Source organism: Ascaphus truei, chromosome 4 (genome assembly GCF_040206685.1).
Source record: "Ascaphus truei isolate aAscTru1 chromosome 4, aAscTru1.hap1, whole genome shotgun sequence".
Classification (NCBI taxonomy): Eukaryota; Metazoa; Chordata; class Amphibia; order Anura; family Ascaphidae; genus Ascaphus; species Ascaphus truei.
Genome location: NC_134486.1, coordinates 62,717,531 through 62,739,274, shown reverse-complemented (window position 1 = coordinate 62,739,274; position 21,744 = coordinate 62,717,531). Strand labels below are relative to the sequence as shown.

At 38.7% G+C, this 21,744-nt stretch overlaps 1 protein-coding gene across 46 annotated transcripts in view; it reads left to right on the top strand.

Moving 5' to 3' along the window:
• NRXN1 (neurexin 1) overlaps positions 1–21,744 on the top strand; it is a 1,413,358-nt gene that overhangs the window by 1,063,924 nt on the left and 327,690 nt on the right. For all 46 annotated transcript variants that reach the window (XM_075595907.1, XM_075595903.1, XM_075595906.1 and 43 more), the window contains one exon: positions 17,971–18,152. In XM_075595907.1, the coding sequence (XP_075452022.1) occupies positions 17,971–18,152 (182 nt within the window). The remainder of the gene's footprint in view (positions 1–17,970; positions 18,153–21,744) is intronic.

Here is a 21,744-nt window from a genome sequence, read left to right as displayed (position 1 = left end):
TGTGCTGTGCTTGTATTTTGGATCACTGCTGTGATCCTTATAGACTTACAATGACTCCCTTTTTACCTTGCATCAACTCTGCCTGTACAGGCACTCTACTCAATGTGTGCAGCCATTTTGCCTTGCTTTTATATGTGTGTGTGTGTGTGTTTACATTTAACAGGTTGTGTTAAATGTGAAAATCTAATCATCTAAGTTACAAATGTAAATAGACTTAATACTTCTCCCCCTTTTTTGTATTATTATTATGCATGTATTCTTATCACTCAGGCAATATATCCAGTGCTTTACTGTTAAAGTAATGCAGTGGATTAGAATGAATGAGAACAGTATAATTTAGAAATCTTTGCCCTTAAAGATTGCAGTCTAAACGTGGTTTGTGGTTTATATACGGGTGCTGTCCTGTGAATACAAAGGACTCTCTTGCACTGCATGTTTTTTTGCAAGCAAATAGAAAATAGCTTTGTACCATTTGCAGCCAGAGAGGTGCAACGTATTGAGATTCATGTGTTGCCTATTATTCTAGGTAGGTCTGGGTTAAATGTTTTGAATCAGCTTAAAAGAGTCAAAAACGGAACACATAATTGCCTCTTTTCTCTTCCATTCCGTCACTGCTGTGTGTCTGAATGTTTTTACTTTCAAATAGCAATATGCAGAGAACAATGTTCCTAATGCCAAGAAAGGGGAAAAGCTGTGTACCTTTTGTATGCCAGTCCACAGTTTGAAATCAGTTGTCACTTAATCATAGAATAATAAATGTCTACCCTCTACTGCTGAAGCAATCAGCGTGTGAAAGTCACAGAAGCCAATGAAGGCAATAAAGAAATTTGTGCCAGCAAAGAATGCTCACAACACAAGTAACCAGAATAATCAAGAAAGAGGTGTATAATGGTAATTTTGTGTTTACTGGGAAATCACTGTAATATGTTCTGATGAATGTGTCATCTTTACAGATGACACGAACAATTCAATTGTTAAAATGACAATTTTCTGAGCACTGGAGTGGCAGACTGGGACCCGAAGTCCTCTGTCCATGCACAGAGATGGGAATGCACTCGAATTTCCAGATCTTTGCACAGTTCTGAGTTAAAAAAGAATCACAGCGAGGAGGCTAATGCTAATTTAGACTTTTTGATAATTAAGGTATTGCTGAGAATACCAACGACTGTGCCAATTAGTGGCAGCACTTGTTTTATGGCAGTTGTTTTTGCACAAATCTGCCCAATGTGCTACACTTCTTAACATGACTATACACAGCACATTTAATGTACATGCAATTCAATATCTTTGATCTATATCACTTGCAAATGAAACAATGCTATTGATGTATAGATCTGGCAGACCTTATTGCTTTCACTTGCGCGTTGCAGTGGGACCTGCTGAATGCGCCAGTGGGAGCAGACGCCATTGTAATGGCATTAACAGCATGTGGAAAGGGGGCGGGGCGACACACTGGTGTACCCACCAGCAGCTGCAATAACAATCTATTGAATCATTAAAGCAGCAAAACATGTGAAATCGTATGTTGTTGTTGTTTTTTCAAATAAATCAGGTCTGTAGTATTAGATAATAGTGATTGTTTTTCATTTTCTCTTTTTTTTAAATTCAACTCAATGCCATTTTTAATTAGTTTTAATATACTGAGCATCCTTTGATTTCTATAGCATATTTAGCCCACCTTTCAAGCATTTGTGCAATTCAAGATCTTTGTAACACTTTCCTGTTTGTGAAAGCTGATGAACCGGCGCCTTAAAGAAATAAAGTTCTGACCAAATATAGTCCAATCTAGACGGCTGGGATGAATTCCAGGGAAGTGTCCTCAAAGTAATCTCAAACAAACAAACATGTAAGACAACAACATGAACGAGAAAAAAAAAAGAGAAAAGATCATAGTGCAACAAATAACAAATCACTGATATAAAGTAAGCTATAATAGACAGCAATTTAATAAAATAATTAAATATTATAAAACAACAAACATATGTTAGTTGGGCAAAAACCACTATTTAAAGTAATGGCATCCAATGGGGCTAAAATTGAAACCCTACTTACAGCAAAGCCAATAAATATAAACCTGTAGCTCAAAACCACTGAACGCTCCGGTGCCTGGAGGGAAGATGATACCGCTCGATCGCCTGTATATCCTGCACAGTTAGGAAGCCCAGACGCTGAGGCTCCACGCCGCCAGCCACCACACCTGTCTTCAACGCTGATGAGCTCTGGGATAGGAAGCCGCCCAGGCTCAGTGCCGCCGAAGGACTCCCAGGGATAGTCACGCAGACCAGAAGGTCTCGCGATATACGCTGACGTCACCACTGGTAGCCAGGATGTGGGAAGGGCACACGCAACTGCTAGGGGCTCAGACAACCAAAGCCACGGGCAAAAGAGGAACGGGCTATCAGGGGGGAAGCCAAAGTGTCTATGCCAGAGAAAAAAGTCCACCCTACGCGTTTCGTGACGTCAGTCACTTCGTCAGGGGCATGATGGGAAATAGACAAGTGGCAGTACATTTATACTGAAACACAAATTAGCTAATTAGCTTAAAACACAATATTAAAATACACTCACAATAAGCAGACTAATATCAGTGATGATAACATAAACCTTACAATAAATGAAAATAAGAAATATATATACAAACAAATGAGAATAAAAATAAAAAATAAATATATATAAACATAAAACACCCGTTCTTAAAGGAACAGTACACAAAGAAAACATTCATAGGATTACTCATAACAAGAGACTTAAAACATGGAAGAAAACCTGTACCAATATACAACAAGCAGCAAAAGGGGGCATTACTGCAAGGTCTCAAAAGAAAAAACCCTCACTATTTAACCAAAAATGCAGCTAGGTCGAATTCAATATTAAGACCATTAGGGGATAGCGTTTTGAGTTCATATATCCAATATGACTCACGCTTACTGATACCATTAATTTTATCTCCCCCTCTCCAATTACCTGGATAACTTTCAATGGCCTGACATTTAAGACCAATAGGGTTCTGGTGATGATGGGTTAAAAAATGATGGGACACACTATGTGTAGTAAGACCTCTTTTGATGTTGTATACGTGTTCGTATATACGTCTCTGATAAGACCTCCCTGTGCGGCCTACATATTGTAGCCCGCACGGGCACTGCAATAAGTATATTACAAACACAGAATGGCAGTTGATATAAGAACGTATATCATATATCTGACTGGTGACGTTGGAACTAAACACACTTTGTTTAGAACTATATTTGCAAGCAGTGCAACTGCTGCAAGGAAAAAAACCTTTTGGTTGTTTCCCCAAAACAGACCCCTTAGATAAATTTGGACAAGTAGGAGCCAATCTGGATTGCAGGTTGGGGGCCTTCCTAAAAATAACAGCTGGTTTTGGGGGGAGAATTTGAGACAAAACGGGATCTCTTAAAAGGATAGGCCAATGATTGCACAAAACCTTCCTAATTTGCGGAGCCATAGAATTATACTGTGTTATGAAGGAGACCGCATTGTTAGAGTTAGATTCTCCTTTATCCTTCTTATATTCTAGAAGGCCAACCCTATCAATACCATGAACTTCTGCCATAGCTTCTGAGAGCAAATCCTCTGAATAGTTTCTATCCAAAAATTTACTCTTAAGCTCATTCGCCTGAGACGCAAAAACCTCATCATCTGAGCAGTTACGCCTCAGGCGAATAAACTGGCCTTTAGGAATGTTACGCAGCCACTGAGGATTGTGCTGACTGGTGGCCTTTACATAATTATTGGCTTGTACACTTTTGAAGTACGTTTTTGTGCTTATTTGATTATTGGCAGAACTAATGTTCAAGTCCAAAAAGTCAATGGAGCTAGGATCGAATTGACACGTAAACTTTAGATTGAGCTGATTGTTGTTAAGATACGAAATGAAAGAATGTAATAATTCTACGCTGCCATTCCACACAAACAAAATGTCGTCTATGTAGCGAAGCCAGAGCACCAAGTTTGCTCCAAAGGGGCAGTTATTCCAAATAGAGTCCTCCTCCCACTGCCCCATAAATAAGTTGGCATAGCTTGGAGCAAACCTGGTGCCCATGGCTGTGCCACATACCTGTAAATAAAATCTAGAATTAAACGAAAAATAATTATGAGTTAAAATAAAATGTATACTATCTGTAACAAAATCCTTTAAAACTGATGACATACTATCATCCTTATCCAGCGTGCGATGTATGGCCTGGCAGCCAAGGGCATGGTCGATCACCGTGTATAGAGATGTTACATCGGCGGTGACCCATACATACCCCGGCTACCAATCCAAACCGCGCAATGCCTGAAGCGCATGGGTGGTATCGCGTAGATAGGACCTAAGACGGGAAACGTGAGGTTGCAAATAATAATCTATAAATTGAGATAAATTAGATGTAAGCGAACCAATCCCAGATATAATGGGTCTACCTGGTGGGGTGTGAAGATCTTTATGAATTTTGGGGATGATATAAAACAAGGGAATGCGGGGATGAGCTTGTAATAGAAAATCATATTCATCCCTAGAAATAGCTAATTGAGCAACCCCCTGTTCTAATAGTGTGGAGAGTTCTGCAAGAAAGTTAGGGGTAGGATCCGCAGAAAGGGGGAGGTAAGTGGCCGAGTCCTGAAGAAGTCTATCAGACTCTAGGATATAATACTCTTTATCCATGACCACTATACCGCCCCCTTTGTCAGCAGGTTTTATAACTATGGAATGAATACTTTCCAATTGAACCAATGCTTGTTTTTCTTGAAGGCTCAAATTATCTTGACGGATCTTGAAATTGCGACTAGAGGTCTCCAGATCTTGGGTTACAAGATCAATGAAGGTGGTCACAAAATGTCCCTGTGCGTGTTTAGGGTTAAAAGTGGAGGTTTTTTTGAAGGTTTTTGTAACATTATTTATAGGCGGTGTAGTAGTAGATAAATTAGTTAGGTTTGTGGAAGTTTGATTACTTACACTGCTAATAGCATCATTGATGAAATATTTTTTAAGTGCCAGTTTCCTGGCAAATTTCTGTACATCAATGTATATATTAAAGCTATTAGGCCCACATACAGGTGCGAATGTTAATCCTTTTCCTAAAACTTTTTTCTCTACTTCGGTCAGTTGGTACTTACTAATGTTGAAGATGTTAGACCCATCTACATCTCTTCTTCTAATTCTATTTCGCCTATTAATGCCTCCTCTCTGTCCTCTACGTCGTTTTTTCTTTTTTTCTTGCTGCTTAGGAGCACTAAATCTAAAGGGGGTTTGGATATCGTGGTGACCTTGACCTCCGGAAAGATGTGCTCCCTCTCCTTGCGCCACTCTAAAAAAGAGAACGCCTGTTTGTTAACCTGTGTTGGTAAAGACTCGTAACTACTAATCTCCTCATCCTCATCACAATCCTTCTCAGATAGTACCTGAAATTGGTTGTAAGTAATAATGTCGTCTGCCTGGGCCAAAGATGGATTAATGGCTTTAGGTTTGGACACACGCTGTGAAATGAATTGCTGCTTGTTGTGTACTGGCAGTTTGGTTGGTAAATTTGGAAGGGACCCTGAGTCAGGTTTAGTTGGAATTTGATTGGAGTTATTACTGGAATGTGTAATTCTATTATTATTATTGTTGGTCTTGTCATTTTTATATTTATATTTATCTTGTGGAGGATGTTTATTCCTACTATTAGATCTTTTTTTATGACTAGACTTATCAATATTATCTTTTGAATTTTTATTCCAACTCTTATAGTTACCTGACTCATAATCCAATTTATCCCTGATAAATTTCTGCTGTTTAGTGGTGATAATATCCTTTTCCAATTTTACCAACCTTTTCTTGATATCAGGCTCAAGTGACAAAAGCTCACTATTGCCCTTAAAGGACTCAAGTTTGATTTGAATATCGGTAATTTGTTCATCCAATGCAACCAAAATTTATTTGCGATGGGAAACCAATAAACACATTAATGAATTGGAACATTGATCTTGAATTTTGTTCCATTCCAACATAAACTTCTCATTAGTTGCATCAATCGTGGGGAGTTTGTTAAATCTCAAACCACGTGGTATACGTTTATGTTCAATGTATTTGGTAAGAGCTGTAGTCTCCCAAATTTGTCTCGTCTCATTAATCAACAACCTTTCTAGTTCTTTAATAAGTGGACGAAAGTCACTTAAATCAGTTTCCACTAATGGAACCGATGTTGGATCATCAAATATTTGATCAGCATTATAATTGCGATGTGTTCTAAAATGAAACAATGAATCCATTTTAAGTGAATAATTAATATAAAACACGTGAAGTGAACAATGTAAGATAACACGTGATATATAAAGTGCAAAATCTGCTACACTAGTGTTACAAATAGATAAAAGGGAAGGGCAGTGGGAACAGCGCTAATGCATAACACATAAAAAATTAGTGACTTTCACTGTGTTTTTTGGTTTGTGTCACCAATTTTTTTCCAGGCTGCCTTCACCTTAATATTATGGGTTTAATAATATTTATTAGTTGTCTAGTTGTCACTAATTTTTTATGTGTTATGCATTAGTGCTGTTCCCACTGCCCTTCCCTTTTAACTTTCCTGTTTGTGATAATGTGTTGCCAATATTCCCAGCAGTTTGAGCTGTAAACTGTAACAATAGTCAATGTTACCTTAGTAATATCCGGATACAGTGTAGCAGCTGAGTTACACTGACTGAAGAATTGACTGGAACTGATAGGCGAACATTATATTAGGCACACAATCAGGATTTTTGCAGAATTATAAGAGCAGCACCAAACGATTGCCAGCTTAGGTAAGAATGCAGAATTATACATTGTCACATGATTTACATATGAACATAAAAAAAAAAGGGACTGTAGTATTGCTGCTTTAAGATGTTCTTTCAGTCAGTTTTAGGTTATGGTTCATTCAAATGCTAATGTGCTCTCCAATATGGGATAAGATTGACTTATCATGTTTGTATTAAAATGCTACATTATTTCCATTGGCATGTTTTAAAGGGAAGAAATTGCATGCTACAAAGCCATGCATACATTTTACCCATATCAGAGAAAAGTAAATCTCCCCCTATGTATAAAGCTTCAGAAATGTGTATAAAATTCTTTTTATTTTGGCCATTAGCAGCAAAAACGTTTTTATAAAAAAAAAAAAATGCCTTTGGCTGCATTTATAGTGCCGGTGACAGCGACACAAGTGCATTGCAGCCGCCGCATGCGCTTTTAGGCTACTGTAGCACGCGCTTCCCCACAATCTGTGAGAAGATGGAGGAGTTTGCGATGGGGGAGCGTGGCTGGGGTTTTCCAGGGGCGTGGCCATGACCACGCGGCTGAACCGCTGACAGGGGCGTGGCCACCCCTCCATCGCAACTTGTAAATACAATTTTGTTGTATTTACAAAAACTCGTCGGAGAGCACGGCTGCTAAATGCGCGCCAAGGTAAGTACTGAGCCCCGTCTGATCGGGGGGCGGTGCTTGTACGCACAGCGCATGCCTAGGCGTGCGCTGTAGAAGGTACTGGGGCCGCAGCCACAGTAAGCGCGATGAGACAGAGCAGCGGCTTGGTTGCGATCGCTGGAAGTCATCTCAATTTGATTTTTCCAGCGACCGCAGCCTGACCTCACCGTCGCCGGCACTATAAGCGTAGCCTTATACGTCAGTTTGCAATTTGAATAGGTTAAAAATAAAACCTCATCGTTTTAACCAACTATAGTAAAACCAATCAGCAAGAAAAATGTATTTGTAAATATCTAGTGATATAAATGTTACGATTGAAAAATATTGTAATGCCGTGTATATTTTATTATGTACACCAATTGTTCTGGAAAGTGTTCATATACAAGAAAAGACAATTAAGCAGATCAAAGTAAAAAAGCAAAATAAAGACAGTTATTAACATATTCTCCTTTTTTTTTCTTTTTTTTTTACATCACCCTGTGCTATTTGGCTTGGGAAACGTGTGCCTTCCTTGCATGTGATTTTTATGAGAACTACAGGCATACCCCGCATTAACATACGCAATGGGACCGGAGCATGTATGTAAAGAGAAAATGTACTTAAAGTGAAGCACTCCCTTTTCCCACTTATCGATACATGTACAGTACTGCAATCGTTATATACGTGCACAACTGATGTAAATAACGCATTTGTAACAGGCTCTATAGTCTCCCCGCTTGCGCACAGCTTCGGTACAGGTAGGGAGCCGTTATTGCTGTTCAGGACGTGCTGACAGGCGCATGCGTGAGCTGCCGTTTGCCTATTGAGCGAGATGTACTTACTCGCGAGTGTACTTAAAGTGAGTGTACTTAAAGCGGGGTATGCCTGTACAGAGTTCTGCTATCTTTACAGACCGAGGGAGCATTGCTTTACGTAGCTCATTAAAGTCTTACACAAGACAGGTTTTACCAGGTAGATTTTACTGTAGAAAACGCGGGCAGAAATATACAGCTGAATGTCCTGAACAATCAAGAAAACAACTTTCTTTGTTGTGACGTAGGCAACTTCTGCAATAAAAGTAGCATGCTCAGACGGCGATGAATGGCAACACATCATTACTGGCTTTGAAAAATGTGACATTTAAAATGCAATATTCAATTTTCACATATCTAAAAGGAAAAAAAAAACTGAATTGTACTGCAGTCAAATAAAAAAAAAAATACTATTATTTCTCCCTGTTAAAGATTGTGCTGCAATCTCTTTGCTTTTTTTTACTCCATAAATGCAAGCAATAGCAAATCTTTATCATAATATTTTATGTGTTTAATAAATAGCAGCTTGTTATTTGGTAAAAATGACTGGTAAAACTCGAGACAGCTGAAATGTTTTGTGGGTATAAAACAAAACTCCTCGAATATTGACAGTTTTAATTTTGATTTTCATCTTCTTTTTATCAGCAGCTTCCTTATCTGTCAGAAAGGGAAGCGAGATGAACATTTTCCCTATACCCGCATAATGCGAGTTCTGAGTCATTTAATGTTTCCTCTACACTATTGAACCGAGTCTTGGATTTGAAACATGCATTACATTGCCAGCATAATTTCACGATGCAGCGATCGAAACAGATCAATGGGATAATTAATCAATGATCAGTTAATTGACTGTCATTTCACAGTGCACTACTGTAGGATGACAAATAATAGAGTTCAATGAAAACTAAATAGTGCTAGATGTTTTATTGATGATGCATTAAAGGAGAGTAGTTTTATGTTGTTCTCATGTATCATTTTAGATGAAAGTGAATGTCATTTAGTATATTGCAAGAAAGGCTTTCAAAATGCAAAGCATATATGATTGTGTTTTAATGTTTGAAAATATTCATAGTGTTTTGCTGATCTCGGGAGGTATAAATCTGAGTCTAGTCTTGCTCATGTTAAAATGAATTCCAGGTCAACATGAGATGGTATTTTACTGAATAGCTCATACCTTTAATTATTTATTTATTTCTGAAAAAGCATCTTTAATAAACGGATCACATTGTGTCTAAGTTATTGTATCACTAAAATAGCACAAATGTTAAAATGCTGAGACGGGATCCAAAGAGCTTTGTTCCCAGAATGCTGTGCTCCTAAAACCCAGCACGTTACTGTTACTTTTTAATGGCACTTCAGACAATGCTCAACTTTTGCATCATTGCTATTACTTACGGGAGAAGGAGTGGCTCAGTGAGTAACGACACTAACTGGCACTGAGTTTGCAGGGGAACTTGGTTCAAGTCCTGGGGTTGGCTCCTTGTGACCATAGGCAAATCATTTTATCACCCTGTGCCTCAGGCACCAAAAAACATATATTGTAAGCTCCATGGGGCAGGAACTGTGTCTGCAAAATGTCTCTGTAAAGCACTATATTAAACTAGCAGCGCTATACAAGAACATGCTATTATTATTATCAAAATAACAGTGCAGAATTTGTCATTGACAGGCACACTGGCACACTTACTCTCTCACACATACATAGACACAGATATACATGCTCCCTCTCATACAGACTCACACAGCCACACTGTCATACATCATACAGACTCTCTCTCTCATGCAGACACATGATTTCTCTCTCTCATACAGACACTACAGACACTCCTCCCCCACCCCTGAGTGTAGGGAGGTCTCCGGCTAACTGTTGCCAAGGACACCATTTAGTCCCACCCCCAATTCTCATGCAAATGATGCCTCCTGCTCTCCTATCTTCCTCCCCTACCTGAACTGCACGTCGGTGATGTGACCTGTAATTCAGGTCAGTCATCACTGTGCACTGCACAGGCGCCAGGGGAGAAATTTTTAGGTGCCCGGAATTTTCCATCCCTGAAGGTACTCTATATTTTTTCTGCATCCTAAAATGTTACGGTATATTCACTAATCTGTTTGCCCAATGTTAGAAAAGATGGTACAAACATATGTACAACTTAAGATTCAAATGCAGCCAGGACCGCCAACATGGAGGGGGACAGCCGGTACTCCTGTCCCGGTGCCCTGACGGCGAGCCTACCGTAAGGAGGCCGCTGCCCCTCAGACCTGGGCCTCTGTTATTCTGCAGTCTTTTGCTTGCCCCTCCACCGGTTGCCACCCCTAATGCCCAGGCCCCTTCTGTAGCTATGCCCAGTCTGCAGGCCCACCCATGGGCCTGCGAGTCCCTCCACCAGATACCACCCCTCATGCCCAGGTCCCTAACGCAGCTTTGCACGGTCTTTAGCAGTCCCATCCATGGGCCTGTGAGTCCCTTCCCTCTGGTGGATGCCACCCCCCAGGCCCAGGCCCCCCTTCTGTTGGCCTCCGGTAGGCCCATTCGCAGGCCACAGGTAAGTCCTCCTTCTCCCCCCCCCTTCCTGGTGGATCAGACCTCCTCCCACCCTCCAGGCCCATACCTCTTTCCCTCACCAGGCCAAAACCTTCTCCTTCTCAGGCCAATACCTTCTCCCCCTCCCCCCCGGTCTCATACGTTCTGCCAAGCCGCCTCCGGCCTATACCCTCCCTCCTCCTCCTACTCGCAGACCCCCAGTGACGCTATGCAGCAGAGGGAGGCCCTGCTCCTTACACGTCCTGTGCCCAAAGATTTCTGTTGGTGGCCCTGAATGCAGCTTCATAAAAATAACGCACATGAAACTATTTTATAGTTTAGATTCTCACCTTGCCTTCTTATTAGGTTTATAAAAAGACACTTCTATAATTATACAAACTGTTATAAAAGATTTTTTAAAAGACCTCTCCGCCTTGTGTAAGGCATGTAGTTTTAAAGAGGCCTTACCCAGGTGAGAAGAAATAATTAGATGGAAGCACTAGCTCCCTTTTATCCCATATAATATTAGTATTATGGTAATAATGGTTTGCATTTTAATAATTCAGAGCAATCCATATATCTTTATATAATCTCCATGTTCCTGAAAACTTGTGAAAACAGAATTATTTTTTCAGTTTATAAGAAAAAATTGACTTTTAAACCCCAACAAGCTTTTGAGATGGAATATCAGCTAAAGTCTCTGCTAATTGGTTCCAATCAGATAATTCTAGATCATCAAATAATGAGGGCTCTCTGTGGGTAATTCAACCCTGTAAAACCCATGTTCTGCACATGTGGTCGAGACCTCTTCAATCTTTCTCTCTGCTCTAATTCTCTTTACTCATCAATTTTCTTTGCTTCTGATCCATAAATTTGTGACCTTTGCTACTCACAACAGATATTGGAATATAGCATGCAAGCTCAGACAAGAAGACTATAAAAACATGTAATCTAAAGAGTTTCCTTTGGAATTCAGGGACACATCTATCTCACTGTATTTCCTTCACATTGTTTCAATTCTTCTCTCTCATCTTTACATTTTATAATTTACGTTCAGCCACATCAGTCTTTATCCCCCCTCTCCTCATTCTCCTTAATCTCCGGTCACCCACAGGCCTCTGCACTGTATGCAGTGATGCAGTTTGCCTTAGAAGTAGCTTTGCTCAAATGTATAGCAGACAATTGCACTTATCTGCCGGTGTAGACACGTGACGTAAGACATACTTGCATAAAAATCTTCCCACATATACAAATTTCTTGAAACATCCACAAAAATGTTGGTGAAGCAAACAGTGAGATATTCACACAGGTTTAATAGGGATGAACACACAATCAAATTGCATGTTTAATGTAGCCGTGTGCTTGCTCACAAGAAGAAAACATTTGTATTGTGCTGTACTAGTGCTGGGAAATTCTATATAGACATCCTGAGGCAAACATTGTGAGTGATGTATTTGTTTATATAATTCTGTTTATGTCTGCAGTCCAAAAATGGAAATTACTGACAAATAATTTTTTTTTTTTTTTTAAAGTAACAGAATTTTCCAGACACTCATTATGATAAACAAGTACTGAGCCATAACATGGCAGCATATTTTTCAGTAAGGTGCTTCCAGGTTTTTGGAGGTTGACTGTGACTTCAGGATGCCCTTATTAACCCCAGTCTTACATTGTGTGCCTAGTGAATTAATACTTATTGATTCATGTGGTCTATCCACTTTCAGGTCACTTGGGTCTGAGACTGATCTATTTTCTTGACATTGAAGGTAGAGTTACAGACTCATGACAGTGACACACCACCACTTGTCTCACTCACCTTTTTTTTAATGGAAAAAGGCCACCAACCTCCTATTGGAGCATAGCTGAAAGGCACATACAGATACATCATGTAATACTCATACATGTGTAAACATTTATCATGCTTTAAAAACATATTATTTACTGTCAATTCTGGTGAGAAAAGTACCCTCTTCAGAAAATGTACTTAATGATTTACTGTTTTATTTATTTAAAAAATGTTTTACCAGGAAGTAATACATTGAGAGTTACCTCTCATTTTCAAGTATGTCCTGGGCACAGAGTTATGATGACAAATACATGGTTACAAATACATAGTTGCAATAAGTGAACAGGGTTATATATTATATACAAGACATTTCATGTACAGTTAAAGATAATGTATGTTATACTGTAGGCATATGTAACAGTTACAGACCAGATTACAATGTGAGACGACTTTAGTTTTTAAAGAACTTGGACTGGTAGCGGACATGAAAGTCTCCGGTAGATTGGTCCAGTTGTGAGGTGCACGGTAAGAGAAGGAGGAGCGTCCGGATACTTTGTTGAACCTTGGGACCATGAACAGTCTTTTGGAGTCAGATCTCAGATGATAAGTGCTGCATGTGGTAGGGGTGAGGAGGTAGGGGATTGTCCAGATAGATGGGTAACTTACCCAGAAAGTAATTGAAGGCAAAGATGAACTTTGCGCCTAGACTGAAGTGATGCCCAATCTAGTTCTTTGAGCATTTTGCAGTGATGTGTGCTGGTTGCATTGGAGAACAAAACGGCATATTCAATTATAGAGGTTATTAAGTTTTCAAAGGTGAGTTTGGCGTGCTGTGTCATATACTATGTCCCCATTGTTTATAATTGCCATTATGATCTGCTGTGCAATGTGCTTTCTACCACCACACCTAAGTCTATGGGTGGATTTGTTCCTATAAAGTACACCTAGTTTGGCATAGGTTTTGGATGTCAGAGTATCAATTTGCAACCCAAATGTTAAATGGGAGTCAAACCATGTGCCCAAATATTTAAAACTAGTAACGAGGGCAAGGATATATTAGCGTGTGTTCGGATCTGAAGCTCATTCATTGGAAGCCTATTAGTCTATTGAAGTTTGCGTTGGTAGTAAGTGATATTGGGTGTGTGGTGTTTATGGATGGAAATATTTATTTCAGGCATCTAATGCTTGATGGGGATTGATTACTAATTGATACACAGTGACAGTGAGGAAGAATCCTGATGAACAACAGACCTCAACCCCTCTAAGGCCCAGATCCACACAGCACTGTTAAGTTACTTTGTGACCTAATATCACTTTATGACTAATGGTGTATATTCAAAGGACAATAAAATAAAATAATAACAATGTTAAGCCCTATTTTCTCCCGTAAAGAGCATTGTGTTAACTATAATGGACATAAGTGTTGATGGCATGCAAATAATATGCAAATATGTCCAATTTTCTAGAACAATTCTCAAAAATGTTGGTGAAGCGAACAGCAAGACATTTGGACATGTTTAATAGGGATGAATACACAATCATATGCCTGTTCATTGCAGCTGCTTACGTGCTCATATGAAGAACATATTTAGATTGTACTGTACTAGTGTTTTGGAAATTCTATGTAGGCACAATGAGACAATCATTGTCAGTGATGTATTTTTATTTATTATAGTAAAATGTTTATCAGAGTGTAGGAAAATTGCTCATGAATTACTGTATGTTCTGGTGGCATTCAGTTTTCTGGTCTAAGAATCACACTTGTCATAGCTATAAACTCTACTAAAAGTAAGATCTGTTCAATTAAAAACCTTAACATTTATAAAATAATCTTCACAAGTGTGTTCTTTTGTTCTTGATATTCAGGAAATATAATTGCCATGTCCTCTGTTGACTGATTTGCTATGTTTTACAATGTAATGAAGACATTTAGAACTAATTAACATTTGATCGGCACTATGTGTTCCTTAATGGACTATTGAAATCTAACTTCTTATTTTTGATTAGAGTTTATTTCTCCAAATGGGACTTGTTTTAAGAAACCCTAACTAAATAAGCACATGTTCTGCGATTCTTTGTACTGAAAATGAAAGTGAATCTTCAAAAAAAAAAAATAGGTTCTGGAGGAAGAAGCAATAAGAAAAGAGCATTTGCCATGAATTATCTGAATTTGTTGGTTCATGAACATAAAACTATATTGCCAGAAATTATTGCTACATCTTCTGTAGATGTAATTAATGTATTTGCTAATGATATGCATTTTAAGTCTTACACTGGTAATGATGTTAAACCTTATATATAAGTTTCTGTTATGTATTTAATATTATAATATTGTGCTGAACTAAGTGTACATATTGTATTATAATATACCAGTATAGATATATTAAAGGTGAATTATCAACCAAAATCAACTTAGCGCTAAGCACAGCATACAAGTGTAGGGTAAAGATCATATATTTTAATAGGAAGAGAATAGCAAGGATTGGGAACTATTTAAATCCCTTATTCCTGCTAGTATTAGCTCTTGAAGTGAAGTAGAGCAAAGGTGCACTGCAACTGGAAAAGTACTTGGAGAAAAAATAATGGGCAAACTCCAAAATAAAATAGAGGGTATTTAATGAGTAAACTCACAAAAAGATGAACATAACAAACGCACCAACGCGTTTCATCCCGCAGGACTTTATCATGGTGTATAATTAGACACATACCTTCTGCCAGATATAGCCCAGAGTTCGCCACAAAAGTCACTTTTGGCGCGAACTCTGGGCTATATCTGGCAGAATGTATGTGTCTAATTATACACCTTGATAAAGTCCTGCGGGATGAAACGCGTTGGTGCGTTTGTTATGTTCATCTTTTTGTGAGTTTACGCATTAAATACTCTCTATTTTATTTTGGAGTTTGACCATTATTTTTTCTCCAAGTACTTCTCCAGTTGCAGTGCACCTTTGCTCTACTTCACTTCTATTGCTTCAACACTCCTGGATTGCACGCAGAGGAACCACCATCCGGCTTCGGCGCTCCAGACCTCAGTATACCCCCAGGGCAGGTAATGGGCATTAGCCCTTATTTTATTACCAAAAACCCTTATGGGGATGTTATTGCTTTAAGTGGGGTGTGCATTTTTGACCATCTTTGCGGTAGTCAGGCAGACTGACCGCTAGGTCTCTATTTTTGCCCCCCCTTATATGATTATGGTATATACGTGAGCTTATGGATTGAATACTGTGTTCCTACTTTTGGATTATTTTTCTCAACTATCAAGATGCCTGCTTGTACACATGGTTATTGAGCGTCGCTCTACCAACTTTCTTTTAGTATTAGCTCTTGAAATTTTTTAGGAAAGTATTTTTTCTACATGATACCACCCTCCACTCATCGTTCTGCACATCATACAAAGTCCTGCACATCATGCAAGATTTGGGGTGTATCCAAGATCTGTCATTTCCTCTGTCAATCTACTGCTAAAACTCTAATGTATGCCCTTATCCTCTCCCATATGGATTATTGTAATATTCTGATAACAAGCGTCCCTACCTCACAAATTTTTCCTTTGCAATCTATCCAATATTTTGCTGCTAAAATAATTTTACTTTCTCCCAGAATAGTCCCTTCTCATCTCCTCCTCAAATCCCTCTCCTGGCTTCCCATCAAGTTTCAGATCACCTGCAAAGTTCTCCTCCTTACGTCAATTCTCTTAACTCATCTGCTCCTCCCTACATAATGTATCAACTTTCATCTCTCGTTATGTCTCTGTTGTTCTCCTGCTCTCTGCCCATAATAGTCTTCTTTCCACCCCTTTCCCCTCTACTGCTTTCTCTCGCCTTAAACATTTTTCACTCTCTGCCCCTTTTCTGTGGAATTCCTTCACACTCTATATACGCCAAGCAGTCTCTCCCCACCTGTACTGTAAGTTAAACCTAAAACTCACCTCTTAAATGAAACATTTCAATAGCCTAGACTCGTGACCCACCGTCCCATACCTACCAATCATTTTGGCCAAGCATTGTCATCTGTGGGTGCTATATAAAGATATACATACATCATACAAAGGACTGCACAAAATAAATACAGTGACCACTAATACATTTGTTAAGGAAATGCATGTCTGAGGTGGTTTTGGGAAAGCATTGATGTCTAATCGAAATAGACTGTAAATAATGTGATATGGCATTTAAGCAGATGCTGCATCATACAGTTTTTTCAGTGAAAGTGTATTTTGTATAGCATAAATAGTGCTTGGATTAGGAACAGATAATGGTGTGACTAATGAAATTACTAATTTGGTTCAAGACGAGGATTAATCTTGGTGTACAGTGATGGAAATCAATTCCATAGATGAAACTGGAGAGATTAGAGAGAGAGAGACTAAATGCATTGAAGAAACAGGCCAGTGCGGAGCACAGCACGTGAACAGTGTCCCGCTAAGGACATAGAAAGGCAAGGATAAACTTTGACAGAGAGAAATACTGGTTTTTAATATAATATGGATTTAAGAGCAAATCAATAAGTCGAGAAGCAAAGATTGATCTTCAAACAAAATATTTGTTACTATTAATACAATATTTGTTATTATTTTTAATAATAAGGGTTAAAGATGGTAGGATGCGGGTTATAGTACAAAGGTGGAGTATTTTAGGGGAAATAAAAAGTTAAGTGTATGCTGGCAAATGTAAGGAGAAAGGCTATCAATATTGCACGTTGTTCTTTACATCTATTCAAGTATCCAGAATGCTCCTCTATGCTTCTCTTTGTACAACATTTGTGAATAATATTCATATTCCTTTAATAAAACAAAAAGAGCAGCACAACTTAAAAAGAATACAGTTTTCACTTTTATTGCCAACTCATTGTTTTGATTTTTTTTGCTGTGATAATATGGAGACATCTCTCCTTCGTTATAATTTATATACTTCTGGTTGGACCTGCATGCATTTTGAACAAGGGTAAATGTATGGCATATTTGTATATTTTGCATAAATTACAATATATGAATGAATAAACATAATTATTTCAGTGACAGGTGTCTTACAACAGTTGGGCACATTAAACTAATTGTAAAGTAGCATTTCATAAGAGTATTTTATTACCATTTTGCAGCCGAGAGCGTCTTAGCACTGCCCAATAAATCACTTGTATAGTATGTAGGCTATTGGTGTGTTCCAGATGCTGTAAAATGCTTTCAAAGACAGCTGACAAATTTAAAGTAACATATTTGTATCCTAGCATTAAACATGCACAGTAATGGTATACTGTAGATTCTATTAAATAATAATATGATTCTTTATGCCTGTTTCTCTAATAAGTATTTGTACGTATTAACATAATTTCATGTCTATTATCATAAATTGTAGGTATTTGTTTCTATTCTAGAATCCTATTTCCAAGCATATCATTTGACACATTTTCTTTTGTTTTCTCTTTACAGCTGGCACAACATATATTTTTAGCAAAGGAGGTGGACAAATTACATATACATGGCCCCCTAATGACCGGCCAAGCACACGTGCTGACAGACTGGCGATAGGGTTTAGCACAGCTCAAAAAGAAGCAATTTTGGTGCGAGTGGACAGCTCTACTGGACTCGGTGACTACTTAGAGCTGCATATTGTAAGTATTACCTTATCTGATACATTTGTTTTAAGACCACATCTTACAGTATGTATTTCTCTTGCCTGAGGTTATTCTGTATTAGGACTATCATGTAATTATGTACGAGAACATACAACACTTTCTATCATTTATTCCCTTCTGTAGCAACATGCATCTTCCAACTGGATGATAAACTTACCGACATTCAGTTACATGTGTGATCTTTTGTGGGGAGATATTTAAAAAAAACTATGAAACGGCACATTTTTGTCTAACCAATTTATTAACCTTCAAATCTATCAATTGTATGACCCTCCATCTGAAATCGTTTCTTTAGAAAAAAATTCCAGAATGATCTGCAGTTGTGTGCAGTCAGCTAAAACTCCCCAATAGCTTTACAGTTAAGTAAAAGAGAAATGACAGTATTCAAAACTTTCCTATCAATAATAATTGTAGTCTTGTATCTTGTTCTATGTCCATCTGGATCAATAGATTATACATCAATTCTCACATATCCGCTGTGTGTTGTTACAGGTTCATATTGTTTGGGAAGTTTTCATACCGGGGATTAATTTATGAAATCATACTTTCAGCTACAGAAATGCAATCCTGCTTAGACACTGATTTATACAGTATATGTTTTCTCTGTATGCTGATGAAAAGTGTGGTACGGTAGTTATATCCTAGACATGCTACAGCTCATGAAACACTGTTGCGTGATGCTCAAAATGAACGTTATTGAGATTAGTGGCCTCATAGCTCAAAGGCACAAAGCCATGACACACACAGCATTATGGAACAGGTTAATCTGCATCTGGTAAACTGAAAAGCAAGACCGACATTGTGCATTCGATCAGCAGTTTGTTTACAATGATATTAGATGTGTGAAAGTCTTAAAGGCCTGTATTTACTGAGCGTTTTTACCCTCTGGTGCAGGAAGACACCTTACAACCCAATGCATTTGGATGGGCAGTAAGGTATCTTCAATCACTGAAAGGTGTCTTATGGAATAGCACCGCGTAGCAGATATGGGCCAATGGCTCTTCAAAAGGAAATAGACCTTTTTTTTCTCTATGGGATGGATTCACAAAGTTTCGATAAAGGGTATCGGAGCTCAGTTACCGTTAACTGCCATTCAAGTAATTGGCAGTTAAGACCGATCGAGCTATGACACCAGTTATCCGAGCTTTGGGAATTTACCCTTAAGCAGTGTTTTCCAGACCTCTCCTCATGACACGCGGTCACACCAGGTGTCTGAGACAACCACCTAACATTCTATTAGTATGCAAAAAGAAGTGCCTTCACCTGGTGCAAGTGCATTGGTTATTCCTAGAACCTGGCTCATGAGGAGAGGTTTGGAAAACACTGCCCTAAAGTGTGCTTGCTAGTATGGCTCTAACAAAATTGTGCACTAGCCTTACACAAATACACCTTAGTATTAATTCCACATTTGCAATAATACTAGTCTGTGATTTAGCTTATACTGGCAGCACAGCCCACTGCATTTATTACTGGAAAAGAAAGTTTAAAGGTAATGCTCTCAAGGGATAAGATGGGATGAAAAGCAAATTTTGCATTTTGAGTGTAAATTAGATCTCCTGAGGCTTCTACATTATCCTGCACAAAAATGTCAATACCCTTGAACACCATTAATATTTGTCTCTTATTACTGCATTTATTCGTTAATTTTCATAAAATCAATTGCCCCATATATTTGTGTCATCATGTAAATATTTGCTATATGTGGTAGAAGTGCGATTACAATAAATTGTAAGGCACTTTAATATAATTATTTAATGTAGTTCAAAGTTCTAGTAGCAGTATTGGTCCTGGAGAAATGTAGATTCATTGTAGGTTGTGAGACATTTAGCATTCTTCATGCAGTAGATTATATTATAGTGTAACGAGCATTCAAAACCTCCTAGGCTTCTTCTAAATCACTGTACTCTTGATAAAGAAACCTATGACATTTTGAAAGTTCGGTACACTATTATTTCATTTAATCTATGAAGAATCCTCACAGTATCACAACATAAAATGAACATACAATCCTTTGAAACATTAGACCCCCCCAAAAAAAGTTGACGTAATTTGTAAAAATGTTCACATATTTTTTAGCTACAGTATAACAACAGGCGAGTAGACCATTTATATCAGGGGTGGCCAACTCCAGTCCTCAAGGACCACCAACAGGTCGACTGAGCCACTGCTAGAGCCACCAGTGCTGAAGCAGGGATATCCTTAAAACCTGACTGGTTGGCCACCCGTGAGATATATTTATATATTTATAAAATATTTTACCAGGAAGTAATACATTGAGAGTTACCTCTCGTTTTCAAGTATGTCCTGGGCACAGAGTTAAGACAAATAATACGTTACAAATACAGTTACATAAATGAACAGGGTATACATTATATACAAGACATTGCGTGCACAGTTAAAGAAAATATATATTATGGGCGTATGAAACAGTTACAGACCAGATTAAAATGTGAGACAGCCTTAGATTTGAAAGAACTTAAACTGGTGGTGGATGTGAGAGCCTCTGGTAGGTTGTTCCAGTTTTGGGGTGCACGGTAAGAGAAGGAGGAACGGACGGATACTTTGTTGAGTCTTGGGACCATGAACAGTCTTTTGGAGTCTGATCTCAGATGATAAGTGCTGCATGTGGTAGGGATGAGGAGCTTGTTCAGATAGCTGGGTAGCTTCCCATAAAGAATTTAAAGGCAAGACAGGCACGGTGAACTTTGCGCCTAGACTCTAGTGATGACCAATCTAGTTCTTTCTAATAGATCTAATCTATATAGTATAGATCACCGTTTTTAAAACAAGGTTAGATTGTACTGTAAATAAACAAATAAGTTGCTTTATTCAATACCACCTGGTTTCTTGACTCTTTAGCCCCTGCTCTCAAGATGCTGCTATTTTCAGCCGTGTAGCAAATGATTATTAATAATGTTGAATGCGTTCTCAGGTAAGTCCTCATGCTGCAATGAATTCAATCAAAGTTATTATATACGGTATACCAGACCAGCCAACGTTTTGCACATAGACATAGGTATCACTCTAGTTTATCAACTCCTGCTGGATGGAGCTATTTCCAAGCAGTGTCAATGGAAGTCCCCTAACCTGGCACTTAACCACACACAAATACATTTAATAGATACAGCTGGTCGTACAGAACACAAAACCATATAGTGTACCTGCTAAACAGGTGCTGTTGGATGGTATGTATTTACTTAGGCTTGTAATATAGTCACGATGTGAGCCAATCACAGTGCGGCCTAACGTGTTGATGTCAGAGCCACGCCTTCTAGCCACGCACGTCACCGCTTGCCCCACAGACACTAAACGTGCATGCCGCGTGATCGCGCAATGCGGGCACGCGCACGGCATTGCACGCGACATACACGTTTAGTGTCTATAGGGCAAGCGGTGATGCGCGTTGCTAGGAGGCGTGGCTCGGACATCACAACGTTAGGCCGCAGTGTGTTTGGCTCACAGCGTGACGTGGCGCGGCAATAGCGTGAAAATACAAATTTCTTGTATTTCCTCTGATCTGCCGTGCCAACGCTCACGGACGTGCGCGCGTGCGTCTCAACTATAGCAA